General features: G+C 37.5%; 1 protein-coding gene across 1 annotated transcript in view; it reads left to right on the top strand.

Moving 5' to 3' along the window:
• Positions 1–15,304, top strand: part of TCERG1L (transcription elongation regulator 1 like) — a 233,753-nt gene that overhangs the window by 217,672 nt on the left and 777 nt on the right. Inside the window, exons 9-11 of the mRNA XM_025206707.1 lie at positions 4,763–4,898; positions 9,288–9,377; positions 14,019–14,137. Of these exons, the coding sequence (XP_025062492.1) occupies positions 4,763–4,898; positions 9,288–9,377; positions 14,019–14,137 (345 nt within the window). The remainder of the gene's footprint in view (positions 1–4,762; positions 4,899–9,287; positions 9,378–14,018; positions 14,138–15,304) is intronic.

Below are 15,304 nucleotides of genomic sequence, written 5' to 3'. Positions count from 1 at the left end.
GTGGCTCTTTCAAGCATGCAGTCTATCTCTCTGGATAGATAGAGCCATTAGTGTCCTTGTTAAGTGAAAGCCTTCTTGAGATTTGTGAGGTGGTAATCGGTGTTCTCCTCAGTGCAGATTTGATGGAGGAGGTATCTGAGGGCTTGGCTGTATATTAAGGCTTTCTTGGTATGTTTAGGGTGATTGCTGGTTCTGTGCAAGTAGGCCTACTGAATTCATTTTGAAGAGTTCCATTTTAGTGCAATAGACTTTTATTAAAACCGTTATTTTATTTCAGCCCTGGATCTTTGTTTAAAATTCTAATGGTTTTACATTCAAACAGCTAATTTTGTAAGAAGTTCTGTACACACCACTCTATTTTCATTTACATTTAAATACATTTTAATTATAGGACCTAAAATACTTAACAACAGTCTAATTATATTATATACAAAAGCAGCAGAATGTTACTTTATTTTAAATGTACAAAAATAATATCTTCAGATTACTTAATCTTAATTACTTAAAGACTCGGTGCAATTGTGAGTAGAGTTAATTTGTTTACTAAAATGATTTGAAGGTTCCTTTCATGTGAAGGACAGGATAACAGAAAGGGAGCTATTTAGGCTTTGGATAACACATGGGTCCCATTAACTTCAATGGAAGCTGAATATCTCCATCTGAAGGTAAAATATGGCCTCAAAACTGTAACTAATCAGATGAAAATTATATTTTACCCCTAAATTTAAGTGCTCAATTGTCAAGATTATATGACACTTTAGGATGAATTTGTTTAAGATCAACATTTTGTAATAGATACAGTCAAGTTTGCCTTGGTGGGAAGAAGTAGAGATTTTTGTCTGATAGGTTTTCACTGGTCATCTTCAGGATTGAGACTTGGCTGTCATCTTGCTGTATTTGGTCAGTGTTGGATATAAAGAATGTATTAAAGAAAATGAGCTATGATCATTCTTGAGATTAAGAAGTCTGTAACAGGGCAAGGAACAGCCCTGTTTCTTTGGTGCTACAAAATTGTGAGTGCGGGGGAGAGTCGGGTCAGGGACAAGGCAAAGATAATTACTTAGTAGACACAGTTGAGAAGAGGGATTGCATCCAGGGTGAATGTTGCCTGATTAAGAGTCAGTGGCTATTAAAGTCCATGGCAGGGGGCTTTTCTTTGCCAGCTGGGGAATGGTGTGAGGAGAGTCAATGGGGAAAGCCAGGAGCAGCAAATCCAGTGCTGGAATGGATTGCTGATAAGACTGGCTTACTGGGTGATAGTAACCACAGCGACCGCCAAAGCAAAGAGGTGAGAGAGAGACAGAGGGGAGATTGATTCTCAGGTAGAGAGAAGGTCCCATGGAGGAAGAATCTGCTGATACCTGCAAAGGAAGGAAAGAGAGTGAGACTAGAGGTGAGCTGACAGGCTCAGGGGAGTAAGTTGCATAGCAGTGGGGGGTGAAGGAAGATGGTGTGCTGTGAGAACAGCCAGGGTTATCCACAAGCTGTGGGGAATTCACTAATAAACCAATTTACTTTTATACTGCTTCTGGGGTGACTTACCACACCCTCTCTCATTGGGGAATTAACTTCTTATTCTTCCATCACTTCAAGGCATGGCAGGAGAGCCCCAAGGAGAGAAATTTCATTATTCATCCCAACATAGCCATGAAGTCTAAAGATTAATTTCCTATTAGGATGCGATTTTTACTCAGTGACCACATGTACGCAAGACTCACTCAGTCATTTAGTACTTGTTTATTATTATACTGTATGAAGGAACGGCTTCATATCCTTCAGCCGAGGAATGGCCTTTTCATGATACTGACTGTGCGGTATCCCTAGACTACTGCGCAATAGCATCACATCATGCTTTCTGCCATGCCACATTACTGCACAGTAGTCACAGACTGCTGAGCAACCAGCATCTTGTGTGGATGCAGTCAGTGATCCTTTTCCTGATGGAAAGTTTATAGTATTCAACTGTAAATGCTGGTACAGCTAAAGAAAAAGAATTATATGAAAATTAAAAAATTGAGATAGTAATAGAGTACAAAGTAAAATTATCTGTCTATATGTGTCCTTTTAACTATAAATTAAAATACTTTGTTGCATTCCTTTACTGTTAGAACTTTTTTCACTATAGTTTTTAGTGTGAAAATACATGAAAGACTCATGTATAGAAACATCTTCTATTACCCAAACCAAAAGAGAGTGTATCTCTTGTGGATCATAGCTGATTGAATAATATTTAGTATTTTCATCAGTTTCAGCTTCAAAAAAAATCTTTGGGGATACTAGAAATTGGAATTTAAGGTTCATGGATCATATTACAGAATATTATGATTTGGGGAAAATGAAAATTGCTAATGCAATATAAAAGTCATCAGCATAATATGAAGAGTGACAGTGCAATACTTTTGAATCCACTAATAATATATATAACAACATTTAGTGCAATTTAAGTGTAATACAATTACTGCAGGGACATAATATGCTAGGACTAATTGCATTATTGACTGACTGATGTAATTTATTAGCGAAAAAGTATATTTGAATGTTTTCCCTCTTTATATAGTTCAAGTTAGAGGACTTTGGAAATAAAAATGTTATTACATTCAATGGTCAAATTCTAAATTGGGTTTCTAAAGTTAATTAACTTCAATGAGACCTACAGCACCTCTAAACATTGGACCACTTTTATTAAAATGACAAAAGTAACAATAAGTACTTTACTTTTAGCATCCAGCTTTGAAAAATGTTGCCAATATGATCACATCTTTTGCCCTTTAATAAAGCAGGGCTTGAATGAATAGATGGCTTGTTACTGATAAATAGTAGAGATGAGTACAAGCCAGAACTGAACTTGTCCAACTCTATTGTTGCTGTTGAAATCCTGGAATCTGGTGATTGCCTGCCTCCAGTTTAAATCTGAATCAAGTTGTCAGAGTCTAACTGTTATTGTCACCACAAGTGTGCTTATGGTGTACACTTCCTCAATCCAGGTGCCTAGTTTCTCTGAGCTATATTAGCAAATGTCCTTGGATCCCTAGTAGACGGGTATCTGCATCACAACCCCCTCCCACCAATCCCCACTTTTTGAAGTTACTGTTGTCCTCAAGTTTAGTCTCTAATTCATTTAGGGCTGTGCGGAACAGCACCATTTCATTATGACTTCCGTTTCACCATTTTGAAGGGACATTGGTTCATTTTGATGTTTTGTTTAGTTTCCTTTCAAAGCACTGTTCCATTTTGTTTTGTTGAAACTGTTTTGCTGTTTCATAGCATTTTGCCGTTTCACCCATAGGCTGTAAGGGGGAATCATGTAACTGCCTATAGCTTTGTCATTTCTTGCCTGATTCAAATGAAAACAGCAGGGAGGATAGCTCCTTATGAAGCCACAAAGCCTGCAAGCTTTCAAGGAGATAGGTGCAGGGATTTCTGGGAAACTGCACCTCAAGATGCTAACAAGCAAAACTCATGACGTATGACTTTGTGTGTGTGTTAAGGCGCACCCTCACTGGCACTGGGACCCCAGAGCACTGGGATTGGAAGGGACCTCAGGGAGGGTTCACAGTCACTGGCCAGCTACACAGTCAGTGTCAGAGCAGTCCTTCCCCGCTCTTTCCTCTCCTTCTCCTTACTTTCTGTTTCTCTGCAAGCAAGCCCAGCTTTAGCTTTGTAACTCAAAACATTTCAAAACTTTTGAAATGTTTTGACTGACCTTGTTTCATTTTGAGGCTTGTTCAAAGCTTTCATTTAATTTGATTTCGCTGTTTTGAGCTTGAAACAAAACAGCTGATGAAATTTTGCATAGCCCTATCCTCTATTACTGGAGCTGTTCCCCACAAAGGTAATGTTAAAACAGAAGCAGTGTGGCTTATGCTACCAAGGAAGCACTTGGGCATGAATAAACAGTGAATTTTAGTAAAAAGTTGTTTTTTAGAAAAATTATTGATTTCTGGACTTAGTTAAAAATATATGGGCCAGATCCTCAGAAGGTAGGATGCAGATTGGTGTACCTCCACTGGCTTTTAACTGAGCTGTGCTAAAGTGCACTTGATGAGGAAATGGCCCTTATGTGCCTCTGTTTGAAGTTTTAAGTAAATTGTTCATGTTCTCTTCTGGAATAAACATGGTAATGTTAGATGCATGACAGTGACCCTGTAAATGTAATAGCTCACACAATGGAAATTAATTATTTGGAAACCACTATTTATTCCTATATGATATCTTTCTGGAAAATGGTTATCAGTTCATGCAAAGATTTTTTTGAACAGATAAAGAGGCAGGTTCTTCACTAGCAGGTCATGTATATGTGATAAAAAGCCAAATTACTTCCCCTAGGAGTGAAGTTATGGGATGCTTGAGAACATAAAAGGAAGATTATTGTTGACCTTTAAGCTTTCAAGAAAAAAACACTAACATGGCTTTTTCCAGTTTCTACTCTGCAATCTTCACTCCTTGACACATTATATAGAACTATGTCATTTGAAGCACAGTCTAATGTCTTGATTTTCAGTTGCAGTCTTTGATCATAGTCTAGTCATACTATACTTCCACATAAATGCTTGCCATCATCTCTTCTAAAGGATCTTCAAGATTCATCCCATTTTAATAAGCATATAAGATTTGACTTGGGTAGTGTCAATATTACTTACTGTATACAAGAGAAATCCCATTTTTTTGGGAAATTTTCTAAGGAAAGTGGAGGGTTGAAAAGTGTACCCTTCTGTCTGTGTTTACTGACTTATTCCTGCTTCACTTTCTTACATGGGTAAAGAACAGAATATTCCCACAATGCTGATCAGGAGAAGGTTGAAGTTGAAGAGAAAAATGTAAAAACATCAGCACATCAGATTGTGCTTCCTTTAGAAGAGCGCATTACCCATTTCCGAGATATGCTTCTGGAGAGAGGGGTAAGAAATAAGGGTGATTAATATATTCCTTGTAAATTTTGACAATAGTATATGCAATATGACAAATATAACAAGCATGCTATAACTCTAACTCCCACATTAACCAAGAGGTGCTTTTTTTCTCTTCTTTCTAATATACACAGTTACCATATATAAAGGAAATGACATGAAAAAAACAAATCAGAAATAATTGTTAAGAAATGTGACTGGTCTAAACCTTGAAATGAACAGCTTAAGCATTTTGGCCATAGTGATGTTATGAAATTGTATTTTGGGTTTTTTTGGTGGCATATATATTTTCAGACAAAGATATATTATTTGTCAAAGAGTCTTTTTTAATCAAAATATGTAGGATTATAGCATAATCAACATTTGACCATATGGATGAAGTATATATTAATGTACAGACAGAATAAATTAGTTATATCAGGTTATTTAATCAACCACATGGTTTGAATTATAGAATATTTACTGATTTTGAAAGGGACCTGATTTTTCTTTTTTTAATACTAAAATTAATGCAGCTATATTTAACTGCTCACAAAAATGTGGTTAGACAAAAATGAATTAGCCCAACACGGCTACAACCTACACCCCGGTAACACAAAAGTGTTAGCATTTATTCAACTGATTCTGTATACAGTTATTTATTTCCATAAAATGTTATCCATATGATTAAGAGCCACTTTACAAAATTAGGCCCTTAGTGTATCTTCTGGTTTCCTTAGTGATGGATTTGAGTATTAACTCGTAGTAGAAGTGAGCATCAGACTTTTACACTCTAATCCTGCAAACTGTTAGGTGTGCACATTTACAGGCATGTATGTTACCCCATGAAATTCAAAGGAGGTACTTTGGGAGCGCACTGGGATGCTGCAGGCTTGTGCTGTAGCTTCTTTCCAGGGAGAACGTTTTACAAATGTTCACGCTCTCCCAGGAGAAAGTCTCCTGGGAGTGACTTAACCTTGCTTGTTCCCAGATTATGTTTTTCTGGGAGAAGCCATGTTTGGTCTAGGAGAAAAATCTTGAACATCTGTGTGCTCATAGTTTCTTCTGGGATCCTAGGGAAGTGGTGACTCTCGCAGGAGAAACTGAATGTCTGTCTTTGGCTACAGCTGCAGGGCCTTTGCTGTCTTCTCCATCACTAGGACAGTTTAGCAGCAAATGTTTTTCATAAGATATATACAGTCAGGGTAGAATAAAATGGCAAGATTGCATGATTAATGCTAAACTTAAGGTAAGGTCCTGGAGCTTACAGGGAGGAATGGAATCGAATGGGGAAGGTTCTATATGTAGCAGACTCCAGAAGGAGCACTTCAGGAGGAAGGAGTTTGGAGGAAATTGTTCGATGTGCACATGGCAGGAATGTCAACTACTTTTGTGGCATTTCATAAATAGTTTTCTTTTAACTATTAGTCTGCACATGCTGTGTGATACACAGTGCCATAGCAACAAAGTTTGCAATTGGGACAAAGCCCCCAGCGGCAGCCCACCCTCACCCAGCACATAGATCCGAGTGGTACACCCCTCCCCCGCCATGCTTGCCTGGAAGTGCATGCAGCAGCGGGAGCCACCCTCCCCCCATCCCTGCATGCCCCCCAGTGAAACCCTCATGGCTCCATCCCACACCCTGCCCTAGCTGGGCAGCATCTATTGGTGCCCCTTCATTTTGGTGGCCAGGGCTATTGCCCTGCTCGGCCCCACCCCTTGGTATGGCACTGGTGATACATAATATACCCAACTCAATTTCAGACCAAAACTCACAAAACAAAATCTCCAGTTGTTTTGGAAGTGTAATCTGCACTAATACAGTGCTCCCTTCAAATTATGTGTCTTCTTTAGCTTGAACAATAGGCACTTGTGCTTTTATGTCCATAGGTTCCCAGGGTCATTCTTTACATTTACAGCTATCATGTTACAGAAAGAGGCACTGTTCATAACTGTTATATTAACCAATCCCTTTACATTCTAGAAGTCAGCTTATAACTTTGAAACTTCCTGGCTTCCAGTGATTTCTAGGAAAGCCAATTCATTCAGACCCACTTTGCATCATCAAAGGTTTCTTGTTTGATTGTTAATTATTCTGTTTTAATTATACTTCACACACTTAATTTTTTTAGTGATTTACTCTTCTTTGTAATTAGGTGAGGTGATTAGAATATTTTATGTTACTCCAGAGTTTTCTTTTAATGAACTAATTAACAGTGATGATATATAAGATGTCAGAGGCAGGCTAGGGATTTAACTCATATGTTTTGAGGATCTTGCATCATAAAACTTTCTGGACAAAGGTGAATCAGAAAATAGAAGACCTTTTCAAATCTAATATTTTGGCCCCATCGGCCTTATTGAGTTTAATGATGTTTCTAATATTGGGAATTTTGTTGCAAAGGAAAATACTCAATTGATAACTGAACTAATGGAAGTAAAGTAAGTGAACCTAAGGCAATGGACGGATACTGGTAATTCTGCACCAATGGAGACAGAATTTGTTGCTTGGCCATCTTAGACAATTCCCTGAAAGAATGAAGAACAACAGAGACATATTTGAGGACATCAGGAAGCCTTTTTGGAATTTACAGTTTAATAATATTTACTTAGTTTGTGGTAACACTTAAAGCATTGATCCTTTCCAATAACAGATGGAGACTGCAACTCTCACAAAGAGTACATGGTCTAAAAAGGCAAGACCAGTATTGCCTATTAGAATTTTTCTCTTTTCCATAGTTCGTGTATATACTTGTTTGGAATGAGCTGACTTTTTATACTGTTACCAAATGCCATTGGTTCTTAGCAGCTCAAATTTAGCCCCTTTTAGAAAATATGTAATAATGTAATTTAGGATTTCATTATATTTATGGGAGTCAGTGGAATGCTGGGTGCAAAATTTGGTGAACAGTGCCTCAGTAACATCTGTGGAGGGCTCAAGGAAGGAAGCATTATGATTGCTACATAAAGTATAATGACTCTTGGGTTATAGATATCAGTTCTTTTGTGCACTCAAGCATTGGCAGACATAATCTGACTCTTATACTGATTTGTGATGTGAGACTGGTGGCAAGATGAATTGCTTAAATGAACTGAACTTTTGTGTTTGATTTAGCATGGGAATGTGTATTCCTATTTCTTATGCAGTATGACCAAAATGGTTATAGCTTGCCTATAGCAATCAATACTAATATATATTGTGGCACTGATCAGAGAAATGGCCAGATGCATATTATTATTCTTACCCACTGAGGAACAATTCATTTTCCCAGCCACTTTTCAGAGGTATCATTAACTATCCAATGTGTTTTTGAGCTTTCAACTTTGCTTTTCCAGTACCAAATCCAGGCCAAAAAGTATTTTTATTTAAATAAATAATATTTTCTCCTTTATTTTAGAAGTCTGTGATTATGTAAATGAATTTACATATACAGAAGGAAAGTTTTAAGTTTATGTAAACTTAAAGGAAAGGTGCCATTAAGTATATTTAGGGCCCTACCAAATTCACAGTGAAAGTGTGTTGTGCTGTGGCTCCTTTAATATTTCAGGTTCCCCTGCACAGTCCCCCTCCACCCCACTGCTGATTGGTGGAGGGACGTGACTTGCAGCTCAGTTCTGATTGGCAGGGTGAGCTGCAAGCAGGGCCCCTTCACTAATCGGGCAAGCGGGGAGGGCTGCAAAGGAACCTGCAAAATTAAACCTGTGCAGCCCACACTTGCAGTAAATTTGCTAGGGCCCTAGCTATATTTAAAGCAACAGGGGAAAAAAAGAGGGAAAAAAAGAAAACAAAAACAGGACACAAGATAAAAGTAAATCTAATTTGAAATGTACATACAATCTACCAGAGAAATAAAAACTAAAGGAATAATATTAGTAGCAATCAGAAGTCAGAAGATCACTATGTAGGTAAATAAAGACAACAGAATAAAAACATTAATATGAGGAGGAGCTGAAGAGGGGCAGATAGAAAATAAAATTATAAAATAACACGAAAAGAAAATGAAAAAGTAATTTAAATTTATCCAAGAGATTGGAAAAATACGTTTCTTAAGTGTATGTTTGCTTGCTTAGTTTTTTGGGGTTTTTTTTCACTTCAGGCATGTTTTCCTAAACTTGTTCAAGAAAGCCTCTTAGCAGAAGTACCATCTTGTTTTCTCCTGTTCTCTTATGCCAGTTGACAATTTTCTTAAATATTTCTCTTACTTCAAATTTAGTTATCTTCATTCTGATTATTCAATTTATTCCTTCCAGAAACTTTATTCCTAAATTGCATATTATTTTTTCCAAAAGCATTTTTGTAACATTAATGCATAGTGAACATTGCCTAGTAACTTGGCATAACCCTTTGTTACAAAGCTTTAGTAAAGGTATTTAATGCAGATACTTTCATGTATTTCTTAGGTCTCAGCATTTTCTACTTGGGAAAAAGAGTTACACAAAATAGTATTTGACCCACGCTACCTTCTACTGAACTCTGAAGAACGTAAACAGGTGAGTTCAGAAGAGTATTAATAATGTATGTAACCTTTCTGGTCAGTTTTTGATGCCCAACAATTACCATAGCATCTCAATGACCCACAAACTAAAATAATAATAATAATGTTGTTGTTGTTGTTGTTATTGACAACAACAGTAATCACCTTATTTTATCTTGGAAAGTAGGATTCATAGTTTAGTAGAATTAAAGGTATGTGTGTTTAAGTGTGTAGACCCACCTAACTGAGGGCACTAACTCTCCATAATGGGGTGTTATAAAAAGGTGAATTCTTCCATATCTGCTTGTAAGAGATGCTTGTCATCCAAGAGAGGTTTTGGAAGTTTTCAAGTGCATGGTAGACATGCATTAGTTTGGGATGATCCTGCCTTGACCATTGCTGGACCTATTCCTATGGCCCTATTCCTATGATTCAGAAATGATATTCATTTCTGTTCAAGCTGTATTTTTGTGAATAAATGGTTTTAAGAGCCTGAGGAAGGTGGGAAATGGTGGTGTTACCTTTTGAGAGAGAGAAATATAGAACTCAACTTCTTACAAGTATCACTTGCACTTCAAATCTATTGTCTATGTAGTTCCTCTAATGGCTTCAAATAGGTATCAAATAAGATGATGGAGAAAAGTGAACCTTTTGCGACCCCATAAGTGAGGAACTGAAGGTAGAGGCACCACCTTCTCCATGATACAGAATGCATAAGGACATATAACAACAGTACTTTTTTATATGCATATATTGAAACACTTTAACTTATACTTTCCATATAAGTTATTTTCAAATTATATTTTATTTAAAATGTTTTTGTAATGCATGATTGTGAAATGAGGAAAATGTTTAATAAAGGATAGCAGTAAACAAGAAGACAGGATTACTTTGCAAGAAAGCTCTGCCTTTCCTCCAATGACTCAACAAGGACAACACCTAGACCTTGATCAATCTATCAAGCTTTATTGCTTCTTTTGTGTTATCAACCATATACATGATTTAATAAAAATACATAATGAATACTCCTAATAGAAACATATCATATAGACCTTACCTTGAAACATTGCTGACATGGACCTCATTTGTGGGGTACATTAAATGCTCAAGGAAAAATGATTATGAAGACTAAAGACTTTATATAGAAGATCAAAGTTGTGTTAATGTTGGTACTGAGAAAGAAAATATTCAAGATGAAAAGTAAACTAGAGGATTAAAATAATTGGTGACATTCTACCAAGTGTGATTAATTGGACCAGTTGGAAAGAGATGTAACAAAAAAAGTCCTAGATTTACTGATCTAAGAACTGAATCAAGCTTTGTTCATTTGCTTCTGGAAAAATATGCACAAACTATAAGCCAGTTCAAGCATTTTTGAGGACTATTACCTAAATAGTTGTAATTAATGCAAAATTAAATTAGATGTTTAAAGTTTCAGAAGATTTGCTGGATAGAAATATAAATGGAAGGACTTGTTGTTCTAGGTCCAAATTTTCTTTTATAGCTGGCTTTTGAATAATGGATTTGTAGGTATTCAGATGTTTCAGACTGTTCTATTTATTTAGACATTACTGTCTTTGATTCCATGTGACCTGAGAAAAGAATAAAAATAGATTACTGACTTAATTAATCATCATGCTCATGTATTGTAGAAGAAATAATGTATGCTGTCATCAGATGCATGGAAAGTTTTGCTGTGAATGATGCTTACTGATGCCTTATTTTACGTGGAAATAGAGTTTGTGGGAGAAAAATAATCTCTGCTATACGTCTGTGCAAGCCTTTGACATTCAGAAGATTAATTTCCATGCAGTCTTTTGAATTATGTAAATGAGCTAATGTTTTGAAGACTCAGGGCTGAAATCTGGCCCTAATCCTATGATGAGTTCATGAAGACTACATACAAATTAAATAGAGGAATCACTGGCCAGGCGATGGCCAGTTAAACAATACATTATTAATGTTTCCTCTTTCTTCCCTTTTCTAGCTTGAAAAGGGCAGGAGAGAAATGGTCCTAAGCAGAGAGGGCATGAAAGCTTTTATCCTTACATCCAAAAAAAAGTGTTTCATGACTCTAACATATGTTAGATTAGTTGGATCATGATGTGAGCCCTGCTTTGTATCTCTGGGTAATTTATCTGAGGCTGCCTGAGGAATGGAAGTATCTTTTACAGAAGACTAGCAGTTAGGTAGGTTTATTTATCAATATTTCCCAAGGGGTTATTACCAGTTAGAGGAAAGATGTTATAGTACTTAGATTGAAAATAGAGTGAAACTTATGCCAAGAAACTGTGAAAAGCATTGTAGTAGAAAATATATTAGATGGATTTATTATAGTCAACGAGTACTGTCATTTTGGAGAATCACTTCTCGTAACATTAATAAATAAATTGTTTAAGAATTCTATTATTGTTTGGAATTCTCAGATGACAAAGAAGAATTTAAATTCTATTCTTGTCTTTCATTTTCTTTTTACAGTTGAAATTCAGACAAGAATAATTATATGTTATAGCAGAAGCTATAATGTACCTTATGCTTTAGCAGGGGAAATTAATGCTCTTTGAGAAGCTATTTTTAATGTTTTAGTATTTCTAGAATATTTTGCAATATATCGTTCTATTAATCAACCCCACACTTTCATGTTCAGTTTTAGGAGACACACCTTTTCCCCTGAATATAGCTAGATAAATACAGATAAACTGCTTTTTCCCTGTCCCCCATTTCCCTTCCCCTCCCCCCTCCCCAAAAAAGGGAAAAAATTCTCAGTGGAATTGAATAATCAAGGGAAAGTTCCAAATAATTAAATCCATAAACATACTGACTAAGTACAGACAGTCAAAAGCATGATGGTGAATCATTTCAATCTTTGCAGGTTAGTCTAAGATGTGTAGATTGAACCAATAAGCAAGTGAACAGACATTCAATTTCGATTCCAGAAAGGCAGCCACATGTCTGCAGAAGCTGGGGGTGCAAGAGAAGTCCTCCCTGCTCAGGAGAAACAGACAGTTTGGGCCAAGGCTAGCTCATCCACCCTGCAATGGAGTGGGGGAGGGGGTTTGTGGGGAAGGTGCAAAGCATCCTGGGGTGTTGGGAGACTTTGAGTTAACTTGAATCTGGAGGGGATCTGGACAGAAGTTCAATGAACTGATTTAACCTAACTCAGTTAAGTCTGATACTACATCCATCCTGGTTTATCTTAAACCAGTTTTGGCCATTTTGAAAATTGTTGATATGCACTGTGTTGCAGATTTGAACCGGTATCTGATCACTTATACCAGTTTATATGTGATTTCTGTCCCTAGCCATTGAAATTAAAAATTATCCTAGGTACCAGAGAAAAAGTTTCCCAAGGCTCACAATATTCTGACTCCACATATAAAACCCAAGGGCAATTTTGATGTTTTTTTCTGTGGGAAAAGAAATGTTGACTTACAGTCAGAACAATACAGCAGCATGATTGATAGCTGAGCACATTTTGCAGTAATCAAAACTGATCATAATATGTTTCCTAATATTGATAACGTGGTGATAGAATTTGCAGTGGCAATTTTACCTAGTTGTGTGCCTCATTTCTGCCCTACATGCAGTTACTTACTCACCTAAGAGCACATAGAATCAATTAATATATGATTTGGGCTTGAGCTACATGTTAACTCTCTCTTTTTCCACTTTTAAGTTTGTATGTTTGCAGAAATATTGCTTCCTTTACGTAGGCACAAGATAAGATTTGGAGTTACCTGCCAAATTATTTTTTTGCTTTCTCTTTCCTGTAAATATATGTTTGCACATGTGAAAGAATGGAAAGTCATCAGAGACCTGCTTCAGCTAGTTTACCTTTTCCAGTACAAACAAGGAACAGATATAGTGCTCCTACAAATAGGTATTTTAGTGTTAAACAGTTATAGATATTTCAAGGCAAAATACTTGATTTTTATTCTGTGTTTCTTTATAATGCAAACTAAAGGGCCAGATTTTTAAAGGTGTTTTAAGGTGATTATAGATGATGATTGGTACCAAGGGGAATTTTCAAAACTGCCTACAGATGTAACGTCCATAGATTTTAAAGGGAGTTTGGCAACAAAGAAATCCCACTGGGGTGTATCTGCATCTTTTTGTGCCTAAATATGTTTACATAGCTGGCCTACAGCTCTTCTACTGGCATTGATAGCTTTGTCTGCTTGTGTGCATCATGTGGAAGCCCATGTGCAAGCTCAGTGGAAACATGATTCAATTTTTCTTTGTGTAATGGACATGAAATTGCTGCTTAGCATCATGGACACTTTTCTGGCCCACAGTCAGGAGTTAAGATAGGTCAGGAAAGGTGCAGACTTCAAACCTAATAAATGCAATCTGTTTGACAGATATGAGATGGAAATGTATAATCTTATAAATCTTATGAATGTTGAGCTATGCACAGGACTAGTTACCTATACCCCTGACAGGAAGGCTGCACTCTGTATTTGAATGCAGACTTGCATGCCCCAAATAGATATTTTTTTCCTGTGAAACACATTATCAGACCTTAGAAGCAGATTGTATAGGTATGTGGGTCAGTGGAGTGCAGTTCTGGAATTCTGCAAACCTTTAATCAACTATGTGTATGGCAAAGAAACTATTAATAAATATTGCTGTATTTTGTCTCCTTTTTCCTTAAAAGATATTTGAGCAGTTTGTCAAGACAAGGATGAAAGAAGAGTACAAAGAAAGGAAAAATAAATTATTGCTAGCCAAAGAAGAATTTAAAAAACTGCTAGAGGAGTCCAAATTATCACCAAGGTATGAAGCTTCTTCAAAAGAAATGGGTTTTCACACATTTTAAATTAAAGAAACTTTTTAAAAAATTAGATCATGATCAATCTTTTAACTCACTGATGCTTTACTTTTAATGTCTGTAGCAAAAAAAAAAAAGAGTTCTATGGAAAGTAAGAGGGCAGTGGCTTATTTATTCTTGTTCTATCTCAATCTATCTCCCCCTAGCCTTCCTGAATATCTGTATGTGCACATGGTTAGGGACCTACCAAATTCACGATTGTACAATTTTTGTGGAAAATTCAAAATCAGGTAGGATTTGTGAAAAATGGTGGTCTCTGATTTGGATGGGCTGACTGTAAAGAAAAAAAAAATTACTTACCAGCAAGCAGAGAAAAGGACAGGAAGCCCTACAGTCTTGGAGCATGGGGGGTGAGGGCAGGAAGGGGGTGGGCAGAGGGAAGAGGGCAGGGAGGGGGAGGAGGAGCAAGGAGTGGGAGTGGTAGGTGGAGGTGGGACAGAGGCTGGAGGTAGGGGGAGGGAGGCCAGGCATGGTTGCTTGCAGCAAGAGGCAAGGATGCTTCAGAAGCAGCTGCACTGGGGCCCCAGGCTGGCTGTGGCAGGCAGCCGGGAGGCTGCACCAGAGCCTGTGGAACCCTGGCCTAGCTTGTTGTGTGCTTGTACCCACCACCAGCAATGAGTTGGGCCAGGGCTCCTCAGACCCCAGTATAGCCTCCCAGCTGCCTGCCACAGCCAGCCTGTGACCCCAGTGCAGCTGCTTGTGCAGTATCCCTTCTAGGGGATGGCCTGAAACAGTGGTAGAATTACCCTGATTACGCCCAGGGAAGCCATTAATCCATGCTTAATAACATTTGGATTAACAGCTTTCCCAGGCTTAATCAGGGCAAAGAAGCTGCAATTTCAGGCAATCTATGGGGAAGGGCAGGTCTGTGGGGCCTTTCAGTCAATCAGAGGAATGGGGGTGTCCACCCTGCACTCATCCCACAAAAATGGTGGTCGGCCCTGGGGTCTGCCCAAAAAATCAGCCAGCCACCTCCTCGAGTTTGGTAGACCCTTACCCATAGTGAATGTGAAGTAAATAATTTACCCATGTAAGCACAGCAGAATGCAAAGTACCCAGCCTCTAGCATTTAAATAAACACATAGCAACACATAACATCTCCAGTATTTTTC

Source organism: Alligator sinensis, unplaced genomic scaffold, assembly GCF_000455745.1.
Source record: "Alligator sinensis unplaced genomic scaffold, ASM45574v1 scaffold1055_1, whole genome shotgun sequence".
In the NCBI taxonomy this organism is placed as follows: Eukaryota; Metazoa; Chordata; order Crocodylia; family Alligatoridae; genus Alligator; species Alligator sinensis.
Note: the sequence above shows the minus strand (reverse complement) of the source record. Positions and strands in the feature narration are given on the sequence as shown.